The sequence below is a fragment of the Gracilinanus agilis genome, chromosome 5, assembly GCF_016433145.1.
Source record: "Gracilinanus agilis isolate LMUSP501 chromosome 5, AgileGrace, whole genome shotgun sequence".
Lineage (NCBI taxonomy): Eukaryota > Metazoa > Chordata > Mammalia > Didelphimorphia > Didelphidae > Gracilinanus > Gracilinanus agilis.
Window position 1 is genome coordinate 39,106,640 of NC_058134.1, and position 20,112 is coordinate 39,126,751.

Genomic DNA, 20,112 nt, shown 5'->3' on the forward strand with positions numbered 1-20,112 from the left:
TCCCTTTCTCTCTCCCTCTCTCCCTCCCTTTCTCTCTCTCTCCCCCTCCTTCCCTCTTTTCCCCTCTCTCTCTCTCTCTCTCTCTCTCTCTCTCTCTCTCTCTCTCTCTCTCTCTGTCTCTGGTTCTGGCTCTCTCTGTCTCTATCTATCTGTCTCTTTTATTACCCTTGTCACAGGGAAGAAAGAAATGTTTATTTCTTGCCATTAGCTAGCCAGGCTGGCTCTGGTGATGTCATTCAGAACGGGGCATGTGTGTGTTATATTTTTGCCATTATATAACTGGTAAAGGACCCTGGAAAAACCTGCTCTTATGACTTACAGAGGGAAAGGAAATGCTCCTTTGCTGGCCTCAAGTTGGTGTACCACCCCCTCGAGGGTTTCCCTTGCAGATGTCTTATTCTACAGAAATGAGCTCACAGGCCTAATCTTGTGCCAGTGGCTTTCTGCTGCTTCATTAAAATATCTGTCTTTTAAAGGGGTTGCACAAGGTGATTTCTAGAGTTCTTTGATTCTAATAATAGAATTACAAGTCAGGATTTAAAGGTGGAAATGACTTGCCCAGGACCATCTAGACAGTGAGTTGTTCAGTCATATCTGATTCTTTGTGACCCCATTTGGGGTTTCTTGGCGGCCTGGATGGTCCAGAATAGAGTGTGGGAGCTTGAATTTTCTGGCCTGCCTCTCTCCAGTGAGCAAAGAAGTGGAACCGTGGCCCACTGCCCTTTGTGCTCACAGACTCAGCAGTCCTTGAGCAATATTAATTCTGGAAAAAACTAAACTAAAGCTAAAAAAAAAAAAAGATGGAGGGGAAAAATGCAATTTCTTTTGGCCCAATTCCCCGATTTCCATTGGGCCTCTACCGACTCCCTTCACAGCATGGGCAGAGGGGCTGGTGCTGTCCCCAAGGCTACTCTAATGCCGGAGCTCTGGGTGTGGAGACTCCCTCCACCAGGCCTGATCAGGCTCTGTTCTATGCATTGAGGTGAAATGACTCTCCCAGGGGTACAGAGAAAACAAGGGTCCCAGGTGAGATTTGAACTCGGGTTTTTCTGACTCCCAGCCTAATATTCTGTCATGCAGCTTCCATAAAGGTACCCAGAATATCCTTGTGTGGTTTGCATGTATCCTAGGAAGCCAAGTCGTCCTTCATTCATCATTTCACCTAGCAAAGGTCTTATGCAGCATTGTATGTGCCGGAGAGAGAGCTTCCACAGAGCCCGCCAGCTCTGATGAAAAGAGGGGCTGCCTTCAAGATGCCTCAAAGAACCCTCGGTGCTCTGCATGCAGCCTTGTTGTTTTTCAGTCCTGTCCCAGACTCCATTTGGAGTTTTCTTAGCAAAGATCCTGGAATGGTTGGCCATTTCCTTCTCTAGCTCATTTGACAGATGAGAAAACTGAGGCAAACAGATTTCAGGTTCAGTGACTTGCCCAAGGTCACTCAGCTAATAAGTGTCTGGGTCCAAATTTGAACTCTCCAGGCTTGGAGGGGGATGCACTTAGCTGCCCTTGCATAGAATAGGAGTTTAATAATTGCCAGTTGAGTTGGTTTGTATTCAGCTGGATGTTCTGGCTCCTTTCTTAAACAATGTTTGTGAAGATGATCTCTTTGGCTAAGAGGATTATAGTCATAAATGGAGCCCTGGAAGGGACTTCAGAGTTCCTGCCCTTCAGCCTTTCTCCCCCCAATTAAGAGATGGAGAAACTGAGGCCCAGAGAGTTTAAGTGTTTTGCACAAGGTCACTCATGGAGAAAGGAGGAAAGTCTGGATTCACACCCAGGCCTTCTCACGTGTTCTTCTTAGGTCCTGATGCCCTTTCTCTGGGGCCTCCAAGTTTAAGCTACATCAGAAGAAGGAGTGCTAGAAGGCCAGATAAGTGAGTCAAATGAAATAATCATTTCCAGGAAAGGGCCTTATCAGCCCAAGAGCTCTCCCCAGCCCACATCCCCTCCCCAGATGGCAGCAGACTGATAGATGGAGCTTCAGGGCAGGCTGTGAAGCTTTCTTGGGGGCCAGGACTTCCTTCTAAGGTGGCAGGGAAGTCTGGTGGGTTTTTATTTTCTTGGGTAGCCCAGAGAGATCAGGATTATATTTACTTGCTCTGAGAAGTCTTAAAAAAAAAGAAAAGCTACTGGCAATCTCCTTAATATAGAAATCCTAGATTGATAAGAACTATAAGTCTGGTGGATGGAGCACTTGCTGCTTGGGGCCAAGAATACCTGAGTTCAAGTCCTGCCTGTGTGTGATCTCCTAGCCTCTCAGAGCCCGTGGCAGCTCCCTCTGAGTTACCAGAGAACTGCCAGTCCACAGAGGGCAGGGAGGAAGTGTCCGGATCAGTGAGTTCCCCCACCCTGAAGAGACCACAGATGGGGAAAGATAAAAAAGGGCTGGAAGGGACTGATGGGAGTCCTCTACTTCAGCTTCTTGCTTTTAAGTAGGAAGGTGATGAGGTTCTTAGGAATCTTCTAGGGGCTAAAGAGACTTTAAAATGATTAAAAACTAACTTAAATGTTTCAGTGATTACAAATCTGGTTTCTCCCCCACCTTCTCTCTTTTTTGGCGGGGAGGGCAGCCTTATAACAAACGGGCAAAGTCAAGCAAAATAAATTCCTTCGTTGGCCACGTCCAAAAATGGAGGTTTCATTCTGCACCCTGAGTCCACCACCTCTTGGTAAGAAGGTGGGCAACACAGAGAAAGACTTTAATCCCTCCGTGAGATGGCACCTCGTCACTTAGCACCTTCCCTGGAAAGTAGGCTTGTCAGGCAAGGCGAGTGCTGCTCACTGAGGCACTCCTTCTTAGCTAACCGAGGCTCATCTTAAGCAAACAAGCATTTCGTGGCTGTTTGGGTCAGAATCAGGGGTGGCAGCCAGCTCCCCCAGGCCTTGCTTCCCGCCCTGGGATCCAGCTCACATTGCTGCCTAAAAAAAGCCTGTGAGCAGCTATATTAAGAAGGTGTGATTTCCTTTCCTACGAGATCCATCTCAGTGATCTCACCGAATGCTCGAGCTCAGAAAGGAGTCTTCAGAATTCTCTCCCCACTTCAGGATTGAAATCGGGACCTCCGATGCCACCTTCTCCCCCTTCCTTCCCCAAGATTCAAAAACCAGAGACTGGAGCCAGGCCAGCGAGCAGCACCAAATAGGGACCCCCTTCCCCAGGAGGAATGCCGTCCCTTCCAGGCCTGATGGGAAAAGGGCCCTGAGAAGGGGCCGCTTCTCGGCTAGCGGGCAGATTATATTTCAATAGGACGGCAGGCCTGCCAAAGCAGACTTGTGGAAAGAGAATGCAGGCCAAAGGTGCTGGAGGCATAAATCACTGCCCTGCTTAGGCCCTAAAGAGTAACTAGGGCACAGCTGAGAGCTCTGGAGTTACGGAGAGAAGGAACCCGGCTCGTTTCATTCATTAGATCTCCATCTCTGGCCACGGTGCACTTGGTGAAGTCATTCCTATAAGAGAGGACCAGAAACAAAGTGGAGCCAGGACTCCACGCTCCCTGGACCTTCTTGGGCTTCTGTGTTATTGTTTAGATCTCTGTCCTTACAGGGAAATGGGGAAACCCAAGATTGCAAAACAATAACTTGAGGAATAGTTCTCATGATACAAGGGCTCTTAAGGCTGTAAAGGGATTTATTTGGCTGTGCTACCTTTTCATTCATTCATTCATTCATTCATTCATTCATTCATTCATTCGTGTATCAAGCATCCAGGGTCCACCAGGGGCACCCAGCTCTCTGGGCCATGGCAGACCCATTAAGAGGAGGGCTGAGGATGGATTCTTCTTTGGTCAAGTTAGAGGAAATGGAGAAGACTTTGGGGAATGGCATGAATGGACCGTGTCTACGTGTGCCCCGATGGAGCTCCATAGGCAGAGCTATCGTTCTGTTGTACGTGTTCGGACTTTGCTAGTCAATCTGAGAAATCTGAGACTGCAGAGTGTGGTTAGGAGGGCTGACTTCTGCTGAGCGCCATGAAAGCCCCACCAACCTAACAGGGCATCCTTTCTTCTCTGCCAGGGACAAAAGGGCGATGCTGGAGTCATAGGTCCACCCGGCCGACCCGGAGCTCCTGGCAAACCTGGTCCTCCAGGAGTACCAGCATCAGGTGAGGCGCTTCTGCTGCCCTGACCCGTCCCTCTCCCGAAGCCACCTCCAGGGCTACCTGATGTCCACCCTGGCGCTTGGGCACTGTACAAGGGGAAATTTTGTATCTTTGAACTACGTTCCCCAGAATTCCTTTAGTATTCCCCAAAATTCCTTTTTCTCCTTCCACCACGTTTTACGTGTTTACGTATTGTGTATAGCCTGTCGCTCTCTTTTCTCCCCACATGCGTGCACGGCTGGGATAGCTGCCTCTTTACTCTGTTTTTTTTTTTTAATTTTCTTTTTCTTCAAGTTATTATTAATAAATCTTATAAAATATAATACTTGGAGATATTATATATTAATTTTTAATGTTACAGCACTTAGGGGATTCTGCTTTCTTCCTCTTATTTTTTCAAGTGACCCCATTTGAGTTGGTACCCCAGTCGATCCAGGGCCACACGATGACTGCCACGGCATGTAAGAAAGGAAGGAAGTGCTCTTTGGTCTTGGACAAAGGCACGCAGGTCGGGGGTTCCCCAAGCAGCTCTGTTCCCCGGATGCCACGTGTGGCCGACCTACTGTTAACATTAGTGAAGCCACGATTGTTGGCCATCTTCCCTCCTTCCCAAAGGGGCCCGTGATGGGGAAAGACCCGATCAGGCTCTGTTCTGCTCCCTCCACCAACGTTCTAAAAGCTGCTGAACAAAATCCTGCCTGGAGATTGTGAGCAGCTCAGGTGTAGAGACAGTGGTTCTTGTCTGCTCTACGGCCACCATCAGTGAAAGTATGGAGGGGGCCACCCAGCACCAGGGCTAGTTTATATTTTTGTCTCCCAGAATACCACAGCAGGGACTCTATGACCAGAGGGCAGCTGGTAAGGCGGGTCCTCACTGAGAAGGCCCTCGGAGCTTTCCTAGCCTGGTGGGACCCCTCAGACTTTGCCCTCCGCTGGCCCAGCCTTTGAGGGCTCAGAGTCATACTCAAGTCACCCAGGAATTTTGGGAACTAGTATCAGGATTAAGGAGTTGGCTGTTTGCAAAAATACCATCCCCTCCCAGCCAAAGGAAAAATCTACTTCCAGTAATTTCCTGGCAGAAACCCATTTTCCAGAACGGAACACAATGCCTGTACATAGTAGGAGCTTAATAAATGTTGACCGATTTTAAGGGGTAGAAAAAAGAAAAGGGACTGGATTTGTGATTTCATTGGCATAGGGAACTTTTTTTTTTTAGATTTAAATATTTAATTTTTTAAGAAAAATTTTCCATGGTTACATGATTCTTGCTTTTTCTTTCCCCTTCACCTCCACCCACCCCATATCCAACACACATTTCTACTGGTTTTAACACGTGTGATCAATCAAGACTTATTTCCATATTATTGATAGTTGCATTGGGGTGGTTTTTTCAAGTCTACATCCCCAACCATGTCCGCATCAACCCATGTGTTCAAGCGGTTGTTTTTCTTCTGCGTTTCTACTCCCACAGTTCTTTCTCTGGATGTGGATAGCGTTCTTTCTCATAAGTCCTTCAGAATTGTCCTGGATCATTGCATTGCTGCTAGTAGAGAAGTTCATTGCATTCAATTGTACTACAGTGTATCCATCTCTGTGTATAAGGTTCTCCTGGTTCTGCTCCTTTCACTCTGCATCAATTCCTGGAGGTCTTTCCAGTTCACATGGAATTCCTCCAGTTTATTATTCCTTTGAGCACAATAGTATTCCATCACCAGCAGATACCACAATTTGTTCAGCCATTCCCCAATTGAAGGGCATACTCTTGTTTTCCAGTTTTTGCCACCACAAAAAGTGCGGCTATAAATATTTTCGTACGAGTCTGTTTATCTATGATCTCTTTGGGGTACAAACCCAGCAATGGTATGGCTGGGTCAAAGGGCAGGCATTCTTTTATAGCCCTTTGAGCATGATTCCAAATTGCCATCCAGAATGGTTGGATCAGTTCACAACTCCACCAGCAATGCATTAATGTCCCAATTTTGGTATAGGGAACTTCTGAGTGAGGAAACTCTTCCCACCAATATAGGTTGGCATCTGTATACCTCAGTCTTAGGGACTTGTCTAAAACCCTGAGAGATAGAGGGACTTGCCTGGTGTTATAGCCAGGATGTCAGAGATTTTCCTGGCTTTGAGGCCAGTTACACTATCCACTATACAACATTACCTTTCATTTTTTCCCCTAAATATTTAAAAATTAAAATAATTTAAATTTAAATTAAAAATTAAAAAATAAATATGTAAAAATTAAAACAATTAAAATTTTAATTGAAAAATTGAAAAAATTTTAATTAAAATGAAAAGAGCCTTTAGAATTGCTCTTCTTGAACTCAGGCAACTCCAAGGTTCTTTCCATTTGGCAGCTGGATCAAAAAGTGGATAGACAGGGGCAGCTGGGTAGCTCAGTTAATTGAGAGCCAGGCCTAGAGATGGGAGATCCTAGGTTCAAATCTGGCCTCAGACACTTCCCAGCTGTGTGTCCCTGGGCAAGTCACTTGGCCCCCATTGCCTAGCCCTTACTGCTCTTCTGCCTTGGAACCCATACACAGTTTTGACTCCAAGATGGAAGGTAAGGGTTTAAAAAAAAAAAGTGGATAGACATGTTAAAACCAGTGGAAATGCGTGTCAGCTACGGGGGGGGGGGGGGTGTGTGTGAAGGGGAAAGTAAAAACATGAATCATGTAACCATGGAAAATTTTTCTAAAAAATAAAATTTTAAATTAAAAAAAAAGTAGATAGAATGCTAGGTCTAGAGACAAGAAGACTTGAATTCAAATGAGCCTCAGGCACCTACTAGGCTGTGTGATCCTGGGCAAGTCACTTAACCTCTCTTTGCCTCAGTTTCCACATGTGGAAAATGGAGTTAATAATGCCTTCCTCCTTAGGGTTGTTGTAAGGATCAGATGAGATAACATGTGGATGAATGCCAGCTGTTATTAACCGTTCTGTTAAAAATGTAGCACTCCTTCTCCAGGATCTGGCTTTTTGGACTTTTGCCTTAAAACATGGCGGTCTGGAATTTTGTTTCCCAGGACAATCTGTCATTGGACCCAAAGGGGAAAGAGGACCTCCTGGGCCTCCAGGGAGATGTCTTTGTGGCTCTTCCATGAATACGAATAACCCTTCATATGAGGACTATGAGCATGGACCGAACTACCCCAGAGTGCCTGTGGTAAGGCTCCTTTGTATGATGCCAATGACTAGGGGTGAATATATAGGCTCAAACTCTCCAACATGAGCTCCTCAGTGACCCTAGTGGAATCATTTTTGTCCATCGTGGGCTTTTAAAGTGAAAACTCACACCTTAGGGTCCAGGGGAAAGTTCTCAGGGATCCATTGGCCAAGGCCATGGAGCACATTCAGGATCTCGGGGCTGGGCTTTGGCCTCCTTACCAGCCATCCCATCCAAGCTGTCTCCTCTCTGCTCTAGAGAACCATTGGCTGGAGTCCTCACTGATCTCTTCTTTGGGCAGATTTTTGTGGTGAACAATGGGGAGGAGCTGGAACGGCTGAACACCCAGAACGCCATCGCCTTTCGTAAAGACCAGAGAGCTCTGTATTTCAAGGACAATGTTGGCTGGCTCCCCATCCAGGTAAGCCAGGGACAGTCTTTTAGGATCCACTCTTAGGGCCATACAGAAATTGGAAGATCACAGAGTTTGACTGCATAATGGATGAGCTCTTCTTCTACAGCATAACTAAAGAATCCCAGACCCTGCGGGTAGGTGGTTCAGTGGATTGGGAGGCAAGCCTAGAGAAGGGAGATCCTGGGTTCAAATCTTGCCTCAGATACTTCCTAGCTGGGCAAGTCACTTAGCCCCCATTGTCTAACCCTTATTACTCTTCTGCCTTGTACCCAATACACAGTATTGATTCTAAGATGGAAGGTAAGGGTTTAAAACAACAACAAAAAAAAAGCTGGACTAACTTCCTGCCATTTTTACTGTATTTAGTGATAAGAGATCATACTGGTTCAACACCTGGAAATAATGCTTTAAGGTTTATAACTCATTAGAGTCTTTCAAAAGCCTATGAGATACCTACTTATACTCATTTAATTTTCTCGACACACAGCTAGGTGGCACAATGCCAGACAGGGAATCAGGAAGTCAGGAACTGAGTTCAAATTTGGCTTCAGATACTTACCAGTTGTATGATCCTGGGTAAGTCACTTAACCTTGTTGGCCTCAGTTTCCTCATCTATAAAATGAGCTGGAGAAGGAAATGTCAAACCACTCCAGTATCTTTGCCAAGAAAACCTCAGATGGGGTCATGAAGAGTGGGACATAGCTGAACAACAAAATTTTCTTTAGTTAATTTAAATTAATTAATTTATTTATTTTCAGTTCCAAATTCTCTCCTTTCCCCAACCACATTATACCCATTTTAGAGACGAGGAAACTGATACTCAGAGAGGTTAAGTGATTTGTCCACATTCACATAACCAGGGCCGGAAAATAAGAGACAAATTTATCTCTCTGTCCAATACACCAGACTTCCTTTAAGCTGGGGATCCTAAGCCTTTTTTTGTTCCAAGGGCTCCTTTGGCAGGCTAGTGGAACCAATGGATCCTTTTTCAGAATCATGTTTTTAAATACATAAAAGAAAACACATAGGATAATAAAGGAAATCCAGTCCTATTGAAAGAGTCATTAAAATATTAAAACAACAAATTCATGGACACCAGGTTAAGAACCTCTGCTCTAAGGTCTGTGAATAGTTTATAGAGAAAGAACAAATTAGCATTTGTTTTTATCTCAAAATAGAACCGACTTTTTAATGGCATGTGGAATCCCATTACCTCTTTGCTTGTATTTCTCTTGGACTTTGCCTCAAAATATCTTTATTTCCAAGCTCCCAAGCTGTTTTCTTTCTCATTTGTTGGGGCATCTGTTGTCCCCTCCTGGTAATTGTTCTGTGTTTGTTTGGATAGCTTACCCCTTTCTATCCTGTGGATTACCCTGTAGACGATGGCAACTCTTGTGGAGATGGACTCCTACAGCATGGGGAGGAATGTGATGATGGCAACAACAACGTGGCCGATGACTGCATAAGTAAGTGATCGGCTTCTTTACCTGATGGGAAAACAAGGAGGAGAGCAATCCAGAATTCCTTTTGGCCCAGTCTAGACATAATTAGTATACCCCAAGTTCAGAGATTATGTCAAAAAAGATAGGGGGTGGGGGAGAAAAAGGTGGGGAGGGAGGAAGGGAAGGAGTGAGGGAGAGAGAGAAGGAGGGAGGGAGAGAGAGAAGAAGAGAAGAGGAGAGAAGAGAGGAGAGAAACAGTGACAGAGACAGAGAGATCACGAACTGTCTTCTCCAAATGCTTTTAGGAATAAAATGAAAGGTCTTATCTAAGAGACTGTGTTTGCCAAAGTCTCCTACAAACAGGCTGATATGTTTGCTTTCTTCATCAGTGGAGATACTGATAATCAATGAAATGACTTGGAGCAGGGAAGGGGTTAGGAGAGAAGGGTCTGGATGGTCCATAAGCTACATCTTTCCTTCTCTGATGAACGAATGGACCACACCTTCTAACAATTTATACTCATTTAAACTGCTGAAAATTACTTGAGTCTCTTGGAACTGTAGTTGACTTTGGCCTTTGACTTGCCCCTAATCTCTTGATTTCATATGTAGAGATTGATGGTCACCCCGTTGATGGATCCAAATACCCAAGGCATTGTAGATACATTGTAGGTTGCCTGGGAAAGACCTTTTGGCTACAGCATCCTCACAGATGAAGCCTTTATGTGATCCAAATCCAGTTTCTACTTAATTAGCCTTAACCTTAGCGTTACTCCCCTCTTGTGTCAATCTAGGATGTCATCGTGCATACTGTGGAGACGGTTATCGACAGGAAGGTGTGGAAGACTGTGACGGAAGGGACTTTGGCTATCTGACTTGCGAGACCTATCTCCCTGGGTAGGGATAAAATGATGCCCTGTCGAGTGAATGCAAAAGGGGTTTGAGCAAGGCTGATTCTATCTGTCCTCGGAGAGCGACAATTACTTGAAAGCAAAAGCTCTTTCCTCTTGGGAAGGGAGAAGCAGGGATACAGTTTGCATCACCCTTGATTCAAAAGGAGGACAAAGCAATCTGTTCCTAGGCAACCTCTATGTACCTTAAAAAAAAAAAATCACACACACAAAAAAGCATCTTCTTGCCCTGCCCCCAAGACAGCTTGAATGCATTGTACTTCCTTGATTGTGGGTTTGGAGAAGGAAGTTAAGGGTGAGTCAAGAAGAACAAAGCAGTTGTACCAGATTCTGTTCAACTTGATAAATACTTATTAAGTATTACTGTACCTAATTACTGTATCTACTTCCTGTTACTGTGGTAAGTGCTGAAGGGCTAAGATGAAGAATAAGATGCTGTCCTTGCCTACCCTTGGTGGAATGACATTTCTAAAAATTAGATATTTCCCATGACCCTTCTTCCTGGTAGCCCCAAATTAGGTGGCTGAAATAGGCAGCTTTAAATAGAGATAGGCTTCGTTTATGAGAATTGACAGGAACCAATTACTTAGAAGATATTACATTGGCTCGAGCAAGATAGAAGAACAGATTAAAAATAAAGATCACGGGGGCCCTTGTATTTCCAAAAATATATACAGTTATCCCTCCCATGTTGTGGGAGTTAGGGCCATGGTGCCCCTGTGATCTAGAAAATCCACATAAAATTTTTTGGCCTTCCTTTTGTACCAAAGAATTCTGATTTTTTTCCTTTTCTTTCATGGAGTGTTTACAGTACTTTATTGTAAATTTTGGATTAAGTATGCATTTCTGAGCTTCTAAACTTTTTCCATGTCATCTGCCAGCCTTTGTGTGTTGTCCGCAGCTTCCACAAAACTCACAAAAAATTACCACTTAATGTCTTGTGCCAACCCGAGATAAAGCAAAACCACAATGGGGAAGGCTGGCATGTGGAAAAGAGAACTGTATTTTGAGTGTTTTGATAATCCATTCTTAGTGGCTGTCCAGCCACAAATTGTTCCCTTTTTTCTTTAAACCCTTATTTTCTGTCTTAGTAATAACTCTCAGACAGATTGGCAAAGGGTAGGCAAACAGAGGTTAAGTGACTTGCTCAGGGCTGCACAGCAAGGAAGTTTCTGAAATCATATTTGAATCCAGGTCCTCTTGACTCCAGGCCTGGTACTCTATCCATTGTGCTACTTGTGCCCCTCTGATGATACTTTCAGGTTCTAAATAGCTAAAAAGTGGTACACTCTTTTCTGCATTCCATATGGACAAGTCAGCAAGCATTTCTTAATACTTACTATGTGCCAGGCAGTGTGTTAAGCTACAAAGAAAGGCAAAAAAAACAAAAAACAAAAACCTCAAAACAACATAAAACAAAAAACCCAACCTAACCCTTGCTGTCAAGGGGCTCGGAGTCCAATGGGAACAATTCTTTTCATCCATAAAGAAGCGGGTTCGGTGTTTTCTTGGTGGAGAGATGGAGGTATAGGTCTAAGTTTGGTGTTTTCTTGGTAGATTTGTTGGGTTTTCTACATTAGGAAAACATCACAACTCTCCCAAAGGCATGGAAAGAAGTGGGTTGAATAGAATGAGATGTAAAAAGATTGTTCAGGCCACCAGCCTGACTTCAGGGATGAAGAAAGTGAGATTCACCCAGGAAGTTAAATATCTGGTCCTGAAAGGTGGGTCTCTTGATTCTCCCAGGCCAGCACATGGCCTCCACTGGAATGCTGCCATTCTGGGGATCCAAGCTGGGCTCCAGAGCTGATAGGGGAATATTTTATGCACCAGCCAGAGTCGCTCTTTAATTTGGCCAAGCTGCTTACTGAATTATCTTCTGATTATTGACTGGCCTCATTTATCCTCTGAAAGATTCTTTCTCCCCTCATCAGCATTCCTCCTTACCTAAATCTTACCTTCTGTTTCCTGTCAGCTATCATTTCTGTGCACAGGGAGCAAGCAGTAACTGATAATTAACCATATTCTGGAGCCTACAAGTAGATTGTGGGAAACTGGTCATGCTCAGAGCTGGACTAGGCTGAGCTCCCATTCTTTTCCATTCCAAACTCCAAATTCACAAACATTTATTAAGTTCTTGCTCTATGCAAGGCACCGTGTTAGATACTGTGGATGCCAAGAGAGAAATGAAACTATCCCTTTTCTCCAGAAACTCCTGTTCTGCTAGCTGGAGATAAGGATAATAGAAGATAAGGAGTGAGAAGGCTGAAAGCTTTTGGATATTAGAGAAGGTGTCGCTGGAAGGAAAATAAGGGAACTGAAAGGCAGAAGGAGCAGGGAGTGCGTTCCAAAAATGGGAAATGGTTTGTGGGAATTCAAGGAGGCAGGAGGTGGTTCAGAGAAAGCTAATTATCAAATTGGACTAAAATAAAGTATGTATAACATATGGCTGTAAAGTAGAACCAGATTGTAGAGAACCTGAAATTCCAGGCTGGGAAACTTCTTAGTAGATTATTGTTTCTATCCCTAATCTCTCTTAAATTCTAGTCCTTCATTTCCAACTGCCTGCTGGACATTTCCACCTGAATGTTCTGTTGGTACCTCACACTCAACATATCCAAATGAGAAATCACATCTTCCCCATAAATCTGTGCTCCAAACTTCCCTGTTTCTGATGGCTGTGCACTTGTGCTTATGCTCACCAACCTCAGAGCCATCCTTAACTTTTTTCTATTCCTCATCGGCTACAGAGCCAATCATTTTGCCAAGTCTTGTTGATTCTCCCTGGTGGCCTGAGATGCAGTGGATGAACTTGGCATTTTTAGTGTCCATCCACGCTCTAAGCACTCCATAGCTCCTTCTTCTGCCACCTTCTTGGCCATTGGAACAAACTGTTTTCATGTGCCCCTTCTGTCAGTCCAAGTCTTCCCATGCTAGGGAGAAGTCTGCCTCCACCAACTCAGTCTGGCTTAAACAGGATGTGGCTGCTATGCATGCTACAACTTCTTGAAGCCATAGGTAAGAGCTGGGTGGCAAGTTTATACCAAAGGAGGATGAGAAACTCTGGAAAAAAGGAGTAGGCGAGCCCTCACATCAGAGGTACTAGTCTCCCCTGAACACCCTGAATGTCCCTCTAGAGCAGTGGTTCCCAAACTTTTTTGGCCTGGCGCCCCCTTTCCAGAAAAAATATGACTTAGTGCCCCTTGCCACATACTATCACCACCCCCTTACAGTTATTCACTGCCCCCAAATGCACCTGTGGCCATCACCGCCTTCCTGGATTGCTGCAGCACCCACCAGGGGGCGGTGGCGCCCACTTTGGGAATCACTGCTCTAGAGGTTATAGAGAGCCTTTAAATATATTTGAGCAAGAGAGTACTGAGATCAGACCTGTGCTTTAAGAGGTTTACCCCTGCCTTATAAGGAGAGAGGCTAGAGCTGTGGAAAACAATTAGGGAACTATTACAATAGTCCAGGAGAGTCATGTAAGTGGAGAAAAAAAGGATGTATGTAATTCACTTTAAGGGAGAATCAACGAGACTTGGCAAAATGATTGGCTCTGTAGCTGATGAGGAATAGAAAAAAGTTAAGGATGGCTCTGAGGTTGGTGAGCATAAGCACAAGTGCACAGCCATCAGAAACAGGGAAGTTTGGAGCACAGATTTATGGGGAAGATGTGATTTCTCATTTGGATATGTTGAGTGTGAGGTACCAACAGAACATTCAGGTGGAAATGTCCAGCAGGCAGTTGGAAATGAAGGACTAGAATTTAAGAGAGCTTAGGGATAGAAACAATAATCTACTTAGAAGTCCTCTGCCTAATACATGGGATGTGAAAGAAGAGTATATAGAAAAGATGGTTCGTGACATCATTTGGGGGAACATCTCTCTTTGGGGGCAAGAAGTAGATGATGCCCCAGCAAAGGAGACTGAGAAGGAACAGTCACAGAAGTATTGATGAGAACCAAAGAAAGCCCGGTGCCCTAAAAACTAAAGCAAGAAAGAGAGGGTAGTCAACAGCGTCCAGAAGTGGGGAGAGGTCAGTGAGGATGAGGACTGGAAAAAAAAACTATTGAATTTAGAAATGAACAATCCTTGGTAACATTTGAAAGTGGTTTCGGTAGAATGATGGGGTCGGAAGTCAAATTACAAGGGGCTAAGACGTGGAATATCGAGGGAGAAAATGGAAGCAGTATGTGGCTGGTTTTCTAGAAGTCTGGTAGTGAAAGTGTTTAAGGAGGTGGTCAAGGGAAGGCTATTTTAAGGTTGAGGACACCTCAGCATGTATTTAGGCATCAGGGAAGGCCTCAGTAGATGGGGAGAAATGGAAGATGTGAGAGAGGGGGTATAATCAGTGACTCAGACTCCTAGGAGATGAGATAGAATTTGTTATTGAACTGTATCTTTTTAAATTTCGTATCTTTAAAAGCAGAGAAGAGCCACTTCTTTTGAGAAAGAGAGGAAAGGCAAAAGTGAAGATTCCAGCCATATCCGAGCAGTGGAGACAAGGAAGTTGTGCCTGGCCCCAGCCCTCACTAGAGTAGGAGCCAGGCTTCTCTGTGGCAAGACAGAGTGATTGGGGCCCTCAGGAGAAAGATATTTAGAAGAGTTACTATGGATATGCAATAAAGTGTCAATTAAAGAAGAAGAAAATGACTGAATGAAGCTAGAAGCTGCTGTGGACTGGCTCATTCTGTTGTGTGATTTCCTCTGGCATTGTTCAGCAGCTCAGAATTAGGAGGTGCTGGTGGTGAATTAGCATTGAGAATTGGCAGACACGAATAGTGGGAGGAGACAGAAAGGAGGGAAGAGATTCAAAGGTGGAACATGGAGCCCTGCTGCTCTGGTTAACTACAGAGTCCATACTGTGAAGGGAATAAAGAGAAGCCAGGGGTGGGATGATGGGCTGAGATGAATTATATAATTCAATTCGATTATAAACTCCTTGAGGGCAGGGACTATCTTTTGCCTCTTTTTGTACTCCCAAAGCTCAGCACAGTGACTGGTACATAGTAGGTGCTTAATAAATGTTTGCTGATTGATAAATTATAATGATTCCACCCTTGAGAGAGCCTGAGAGGCTCCTCATCTGGGGCACTGAATCCGAAAGTCCAGGTAAAAATCTCATTTCTTCTACTTTCCCTATTTGGGCTATTCTGTTTTCATCTGAAAAATGTGGGAGCATTGCACTAGAGCAGAGGTTCTTAATTTGGGGTCCACGGCTCCCTGAGGGGCACATGGGTGCATTTTTAGAAGGTCTGTGAACTTGTTTTTAATATTATAAAAACTGTATTTCATCATAATTGGCTTCCTTTGCAATCCTGTGTTTAATGTATTTGAAGTCGTTATGTGAGAAGGGGTCTGTGGGGTCCTGCTTAGAGGATCTCTAAGGAGATATCTGAGTGCTACAGCTGGGCTTGGAGTCAGGAAGATATGTGTACAAATCCAGCTTTTGTGACCCTAGACAAGTTTGTTGGCCTCAGTTTCCTCACCTGTAAAATAGGGATAAAAATAGTACCTACCTCCCAGAGCAGTCAGGATAAAATGAGATCTGTAAAGTTCTAGTGTCATGTAAATGCCAGCTGTTATTATCATTCAGGTTCTATCCAACTCAAATCTTTTTTTTTTAATTTTCCCATAGTTACATATTTCATGTTCTTTCCCTCTCCTCCAACCCCCCCTAACCTCCTTAGCCAATGCACAATGCCACTGGGTTTTACATGTATCATTGATCAAGACCCAATTCCATATTACAGATAGTTTATCCAGCTCCAATCTTAAGATTCCCTCGTACCCAGGAAACTCTTCCTGACCTAAGATTTTCTTTCTCGCTCCAGGTCTTATGGGGAATTGAGATGTACTCCACACTGCTACATTGACTCTACACCGTGTCGCTATTTCACATGAAGGCAGCGCAGGGTGGGTGGTACCCCATGTGGAATGGACAGCAGTTGGCATGACACTAATTCAGACTGGCATAGTCAGGCCAACTCTGCATGAAGAAAACAAAAAACCAACGATCTTGCTGCTGACGGCCGTAGGAGATGTATGTTTAATTAGTTCTGACTGGAAGAAAAATGGACCACTGTATCCTCATCTTCATCCAAAATGGTGGGTGGCATCTCCCAGGCTCACTCGTGGGAGCTGGTCTGCTACCCAACTGAAAAGACAAATGAACTGGAAAACAGCAACGGATCTCCATACGTAGGAAAACTATGTGAGAAGACAATAATACCTCAGTTTGGCAGTCGACACACAGACTTTTGGGGGTGTTGTTTCCATTTAGTTTTGATCTGCAGCTTTCGACTGTCTCTTGGTGTGGAGCTCATGACGACACTCCGCTCTTCTACCCCACTGTGAGCTCGAGCGGGGTCAGGACCACACAACGGTACAGACTTCGGCACTGGGGACACGAAGTGCCGAGGATGCCCACTGACAGCGAATCTCCTGTTCCACTGCGGAAGGGACCCGGGACCAGGGGTCAGCTTCAGATGGCTCTTGAGATGAAAAGAGGGCACGTAGCCATCCCTCCCTGGGGAGGTGGTGGTTTAGCCCCACACGGAGCAGTCACTGTCTCCCTTAGACCTAATAGGATGCCAACTTCTATAAAGAGGTGAAAGATCCGCAGTTCCCACGGCCATGAAAACAGAGGCTTCCTGAGTGCTTTCTGGACTAACTGTAAAAACTGTCGGGGAGGCTGGGGTCTATTTTCTCGGCTTTCATGGAAGAGGAGCCCTCCATGTCTATGCCCCAGCCTTGGTTCCATCCATCCGAGCTGAGCCTCATTGTCTAATCCTAGTAACCACACCTCTGTGCCCTTCTCTTCTCAAGTTCACGGATGTGGGTTCCTCCCTAGGGGTCGTCTTTCAGAAAACTTGGTCCCTTGTCTTAACCGTATGGGCTTCTGCCGCTGAAAATGGTGTCTCTGTGCTTCTCGTCTTTCCCTAGTGAGTACTTGGCAGCCTCTCTCCAGGGGCATCGCGTGTGGGGTCTGATCGTTGTCTCCACACGGGAGCTCCTAATTTCTATACTTGTGAGTCCAGCAGGCCGGTGAGTTGCCTCAAGTCATCAGTCTGCCTGGAGAGGTATTTGTTCTGCCGTGTGAAAAAGGGTCTAATGTGGCGCCTGTCCCCACAGCACTAAAAAAGCCGTGCTCTGTCTTCTAGAACAACCAAATGGCTTATTCTGCGCAGAAGGAGGGGTGTTCTGGGGGTTTCATCCAAATCCATCACGAATTAGCGCAAGGAATGTTCCATACAGTTCCCCTGTCTATAATCGGGCGAAGGGGTGAGCTGCTGATCCAATTGGTATTCCAGTTCGACAAGGACTCCCGATGAAGAGGCCAAATACACGCATCGCTTGTGCCGGAATGGGCATGACTGGGCTCAAGCCGATCCGTGTCTCCCTGAAGACTGAACACCGCTGAGAGAGTCCGAGTCTCGGGTCAGCGAACAAAACGCTTTCTTCCCCTTCATGGAGCCGGAGGAGCCGCCGTTGTACCGCCTGGGCTCGGGAATTCACGGACGCAGAAAGAATGACGGCGCCTCATTCACTCCTGGCGGCTTCTCTTTACTTAATGGCTGGTAACCCGTTCGGTTTTGTCGAAGGCCGCCTTGGGGAGGACATGGTGGAGGTCGGGGTGGTCTGAATTGAGGTCTGTTTTCCTGACCCTCTATATCGGCACGAGTTCTGTTATCTTGAAGGAGGATTCAACATTCTTTTTTTTTTAAGAGAAAAAAAAGATTTCAGTCCTTTTTCATTTAGACAGCATACGGCCCTTTGGCAGGGGTCAGAAATCAGCTCAGGGGGGAATTGGGTCACAAACTAATTAATTTAATGCGTCCGTCTATCCCCCTCCTTGAGACTCATTTTCTTCATCCATAAAGCGACGAGGTGGACACGTTGACTGTGAAGGTCTTTCACTTGGAACGTCCTCTGGAGCTATCTATGACCACTTCCCAGGCCTCGGCAGGGCAGGCACGATGAGTTCGAGGGTTTGTTAAATGACCGCAGATGTCATACAATCACGATTTGACGACATCTCCATGTTTTGGGCAGAAAATGAATCAGAGGGAAGCCTCCCTGGAGGACAGACTCTTTATGGGAGACGTGGAGGGATGGATGAAAGAGGCCTTTGTCGTGGATGACCGCCCTCTTGTCCGCTAGCCTGGGTTTTTGTCACCCCCTAAAACGGCTTTTGCTGCTAACCGTGTTGCTGCTAAGCATGTCGGCCACCATCAAGGTCCTCCCGCTCGTGCGTGTTCCTGGATAGTCCAACTTTGCCCAGGACTGTCCCTGAAGACGTTCTCTTGCCCCACGGATGGCTGAGCAAAGGCGCCCGGCCTCCTCTGGTAGGACCCCACTTTTGAGAGCTGAGATGTGTGGAATTATTACTTCCTGCCCCTTATATGTGCTTTTCCGTATTGGTCATGTAATCTTGTAACACATTTAATATATCAACCATATAGATTTTGGAACTGACTGTACTACACAACCTAGGCACAATAAAATCTATTTCTCAGAAACACTGTCTCCTCCATCCCGATCTCTATTTTCCTTCCATGTCAGATACAAGTTTTTGTTACTTTGGGCTACCTATGTTTGTTATAAAACTACATAACAATAATAAATCACATTTGTAGAATACTCCAAGGTTTCCTTTGTTGTTGTCGTCGAGAAGCTCTGAGTTCAAGCACTGCCTGTGCCCGTGAGGAGCTGCATGATTGTGGGCAAAGCAATTAATCCCCGAGTTTCCATTTCCTCGTTTGCAAAAGGGAGAGACTCCTAACTAGAGTCCCTCCCTGTCCTCCCTCAGGTTGCTCTGAGACTTAAACGGGAAAGTGAGCCAAGAAGGCACTTTGTAAACTTTAACTTGCTGTAGAAATGTCCATGTGTATTAACATTTCCTCATAACCACCCTGTGCCTTGGGCATGGGAGCATCATTGCCTTACAGACCCCATCCGATAGGAGAAATGAATCAGGGAGGAAAAGTCTTGGAGACAGATTTGAATCTCTGACTCTTAATTCCAAAATCCAGCCCTCTTTGTGCTGTTATTCAGAACGCAAAAAGTGCTGGTTGGTCAAGGTTTAGGTGTGAAATGGGACCAGAAAGTTGGGGAGGAGGAATGAAAAGAAATCAAATTAATTTTCTGGCTCTTGCAGCCTCGTGCCCTCTGAATGATTTGTTCTATAATCTAGAAAATGTCTGTTGGGGTTTGTTTGTCTGTTTAAATAAAATAAACAAGTCTCTCATAATTTTTTGCATCTTGGCTTTCCCTTTTTGTAATTTTGGCAAACATATTTTCATAAAGAGCAGCAAAAGTTTGTATATGAAACCATTCATTTCTATTATGTTTGTCTTTTTTTTTAAAGCATAGATCACATTTAATGTGGTATTAACACTCTCCTGCTTCTCCATCTCACCTTCTGAATGTTTCTGCTTCCTTGTGTGTATTTTCAACTGTTTTTATTGATACTTTAATTTTCTTCCTCTATCACTAACCCCTCTGTCCAATTCTCTAAATAACCAAGTTTGGTTAAGTAAAGCAAATTTATGCATTGGTCGAGTCTGGAGATGTGTCTCATTTTGCACCCACAGCCCACCTCCTCCCTGCCAAGAGGCAGGAAGAATTCACCAATGAGTCTTCACCAATGAGTCTTCATCAATGAGTCTTCATCACGAGTCTTACGTACAGAGTTGGGATTAGTTCTTAAGTCTTTCAGAGTTGTTCTGTGGCCGTTGGAGAAACTATTCTCCTGGTCCTGTTCACTTCATTCTGCGTATTGGTTTATGTGAGTTTTCCTGAATTTCTCTAAATCTGTCCCTTCTTTTCTGCCTTTATTTTATCTGAATAAAAGGCACTCATAAGAACATCTTGCCATTTCTTAAAATACGATAATATTGTTACACATTCTTACTCTAATTTGTTCAGACTTTGTTCCCAGTTCCTTGCTGCAACAAGAAGTGTTGCTATAACTATTTTTGTGTATATGCAGTTCTCTTTAATCTAGCTTTAACCTCTTTAGGGTTTATGCCTAGAAGTGGTATTGGGAATAGAGTTCAAAATTGCTTTC

At 44.8% G+C, this 20,112-nt stretch overlaps 1 protein-coding gene across 1 annotated transcript in view; it reads left to right on the forward strand.

Moving 5' to 3' along the window:
• COLQ (collagen like tail subunit of asymmetric acetylcholinesterase) overlaps window positions 1-15,944 on the forward strand; it is a 48,757-nt gene extending 32,813 nt beyond the window's left edge. The window contains exons 12-17 of the mRNA XM_044678892.1: window positions 4,015-4,102; window positions 7,129-7,268; window positions 7,570-7,689; window positions 9,030-9,150; window positions 9,921-10,023; window positions 15,875-15,944. Of these exons, the coding sequence (XP_044534827.1) occupies window positions 4,015-4,102; window positions 7,129-7,268; window positions 7,570-7,689; window positions 9,030-9,150; window positions 9,921-10,023; window positions 15,875-15,944 (642 nt within the window). The remainder of the gene's footprint in view (window positions 1-4,014; window positions 4,103-7,128; window positions 7,269-7,569; window positions 7,690-9,029; window positions 9,151-9,920; window positions 10,024-15,874) is intronic.
• Window positions 15,945-20,112: the final 4,168 nt, after the last annotated feature.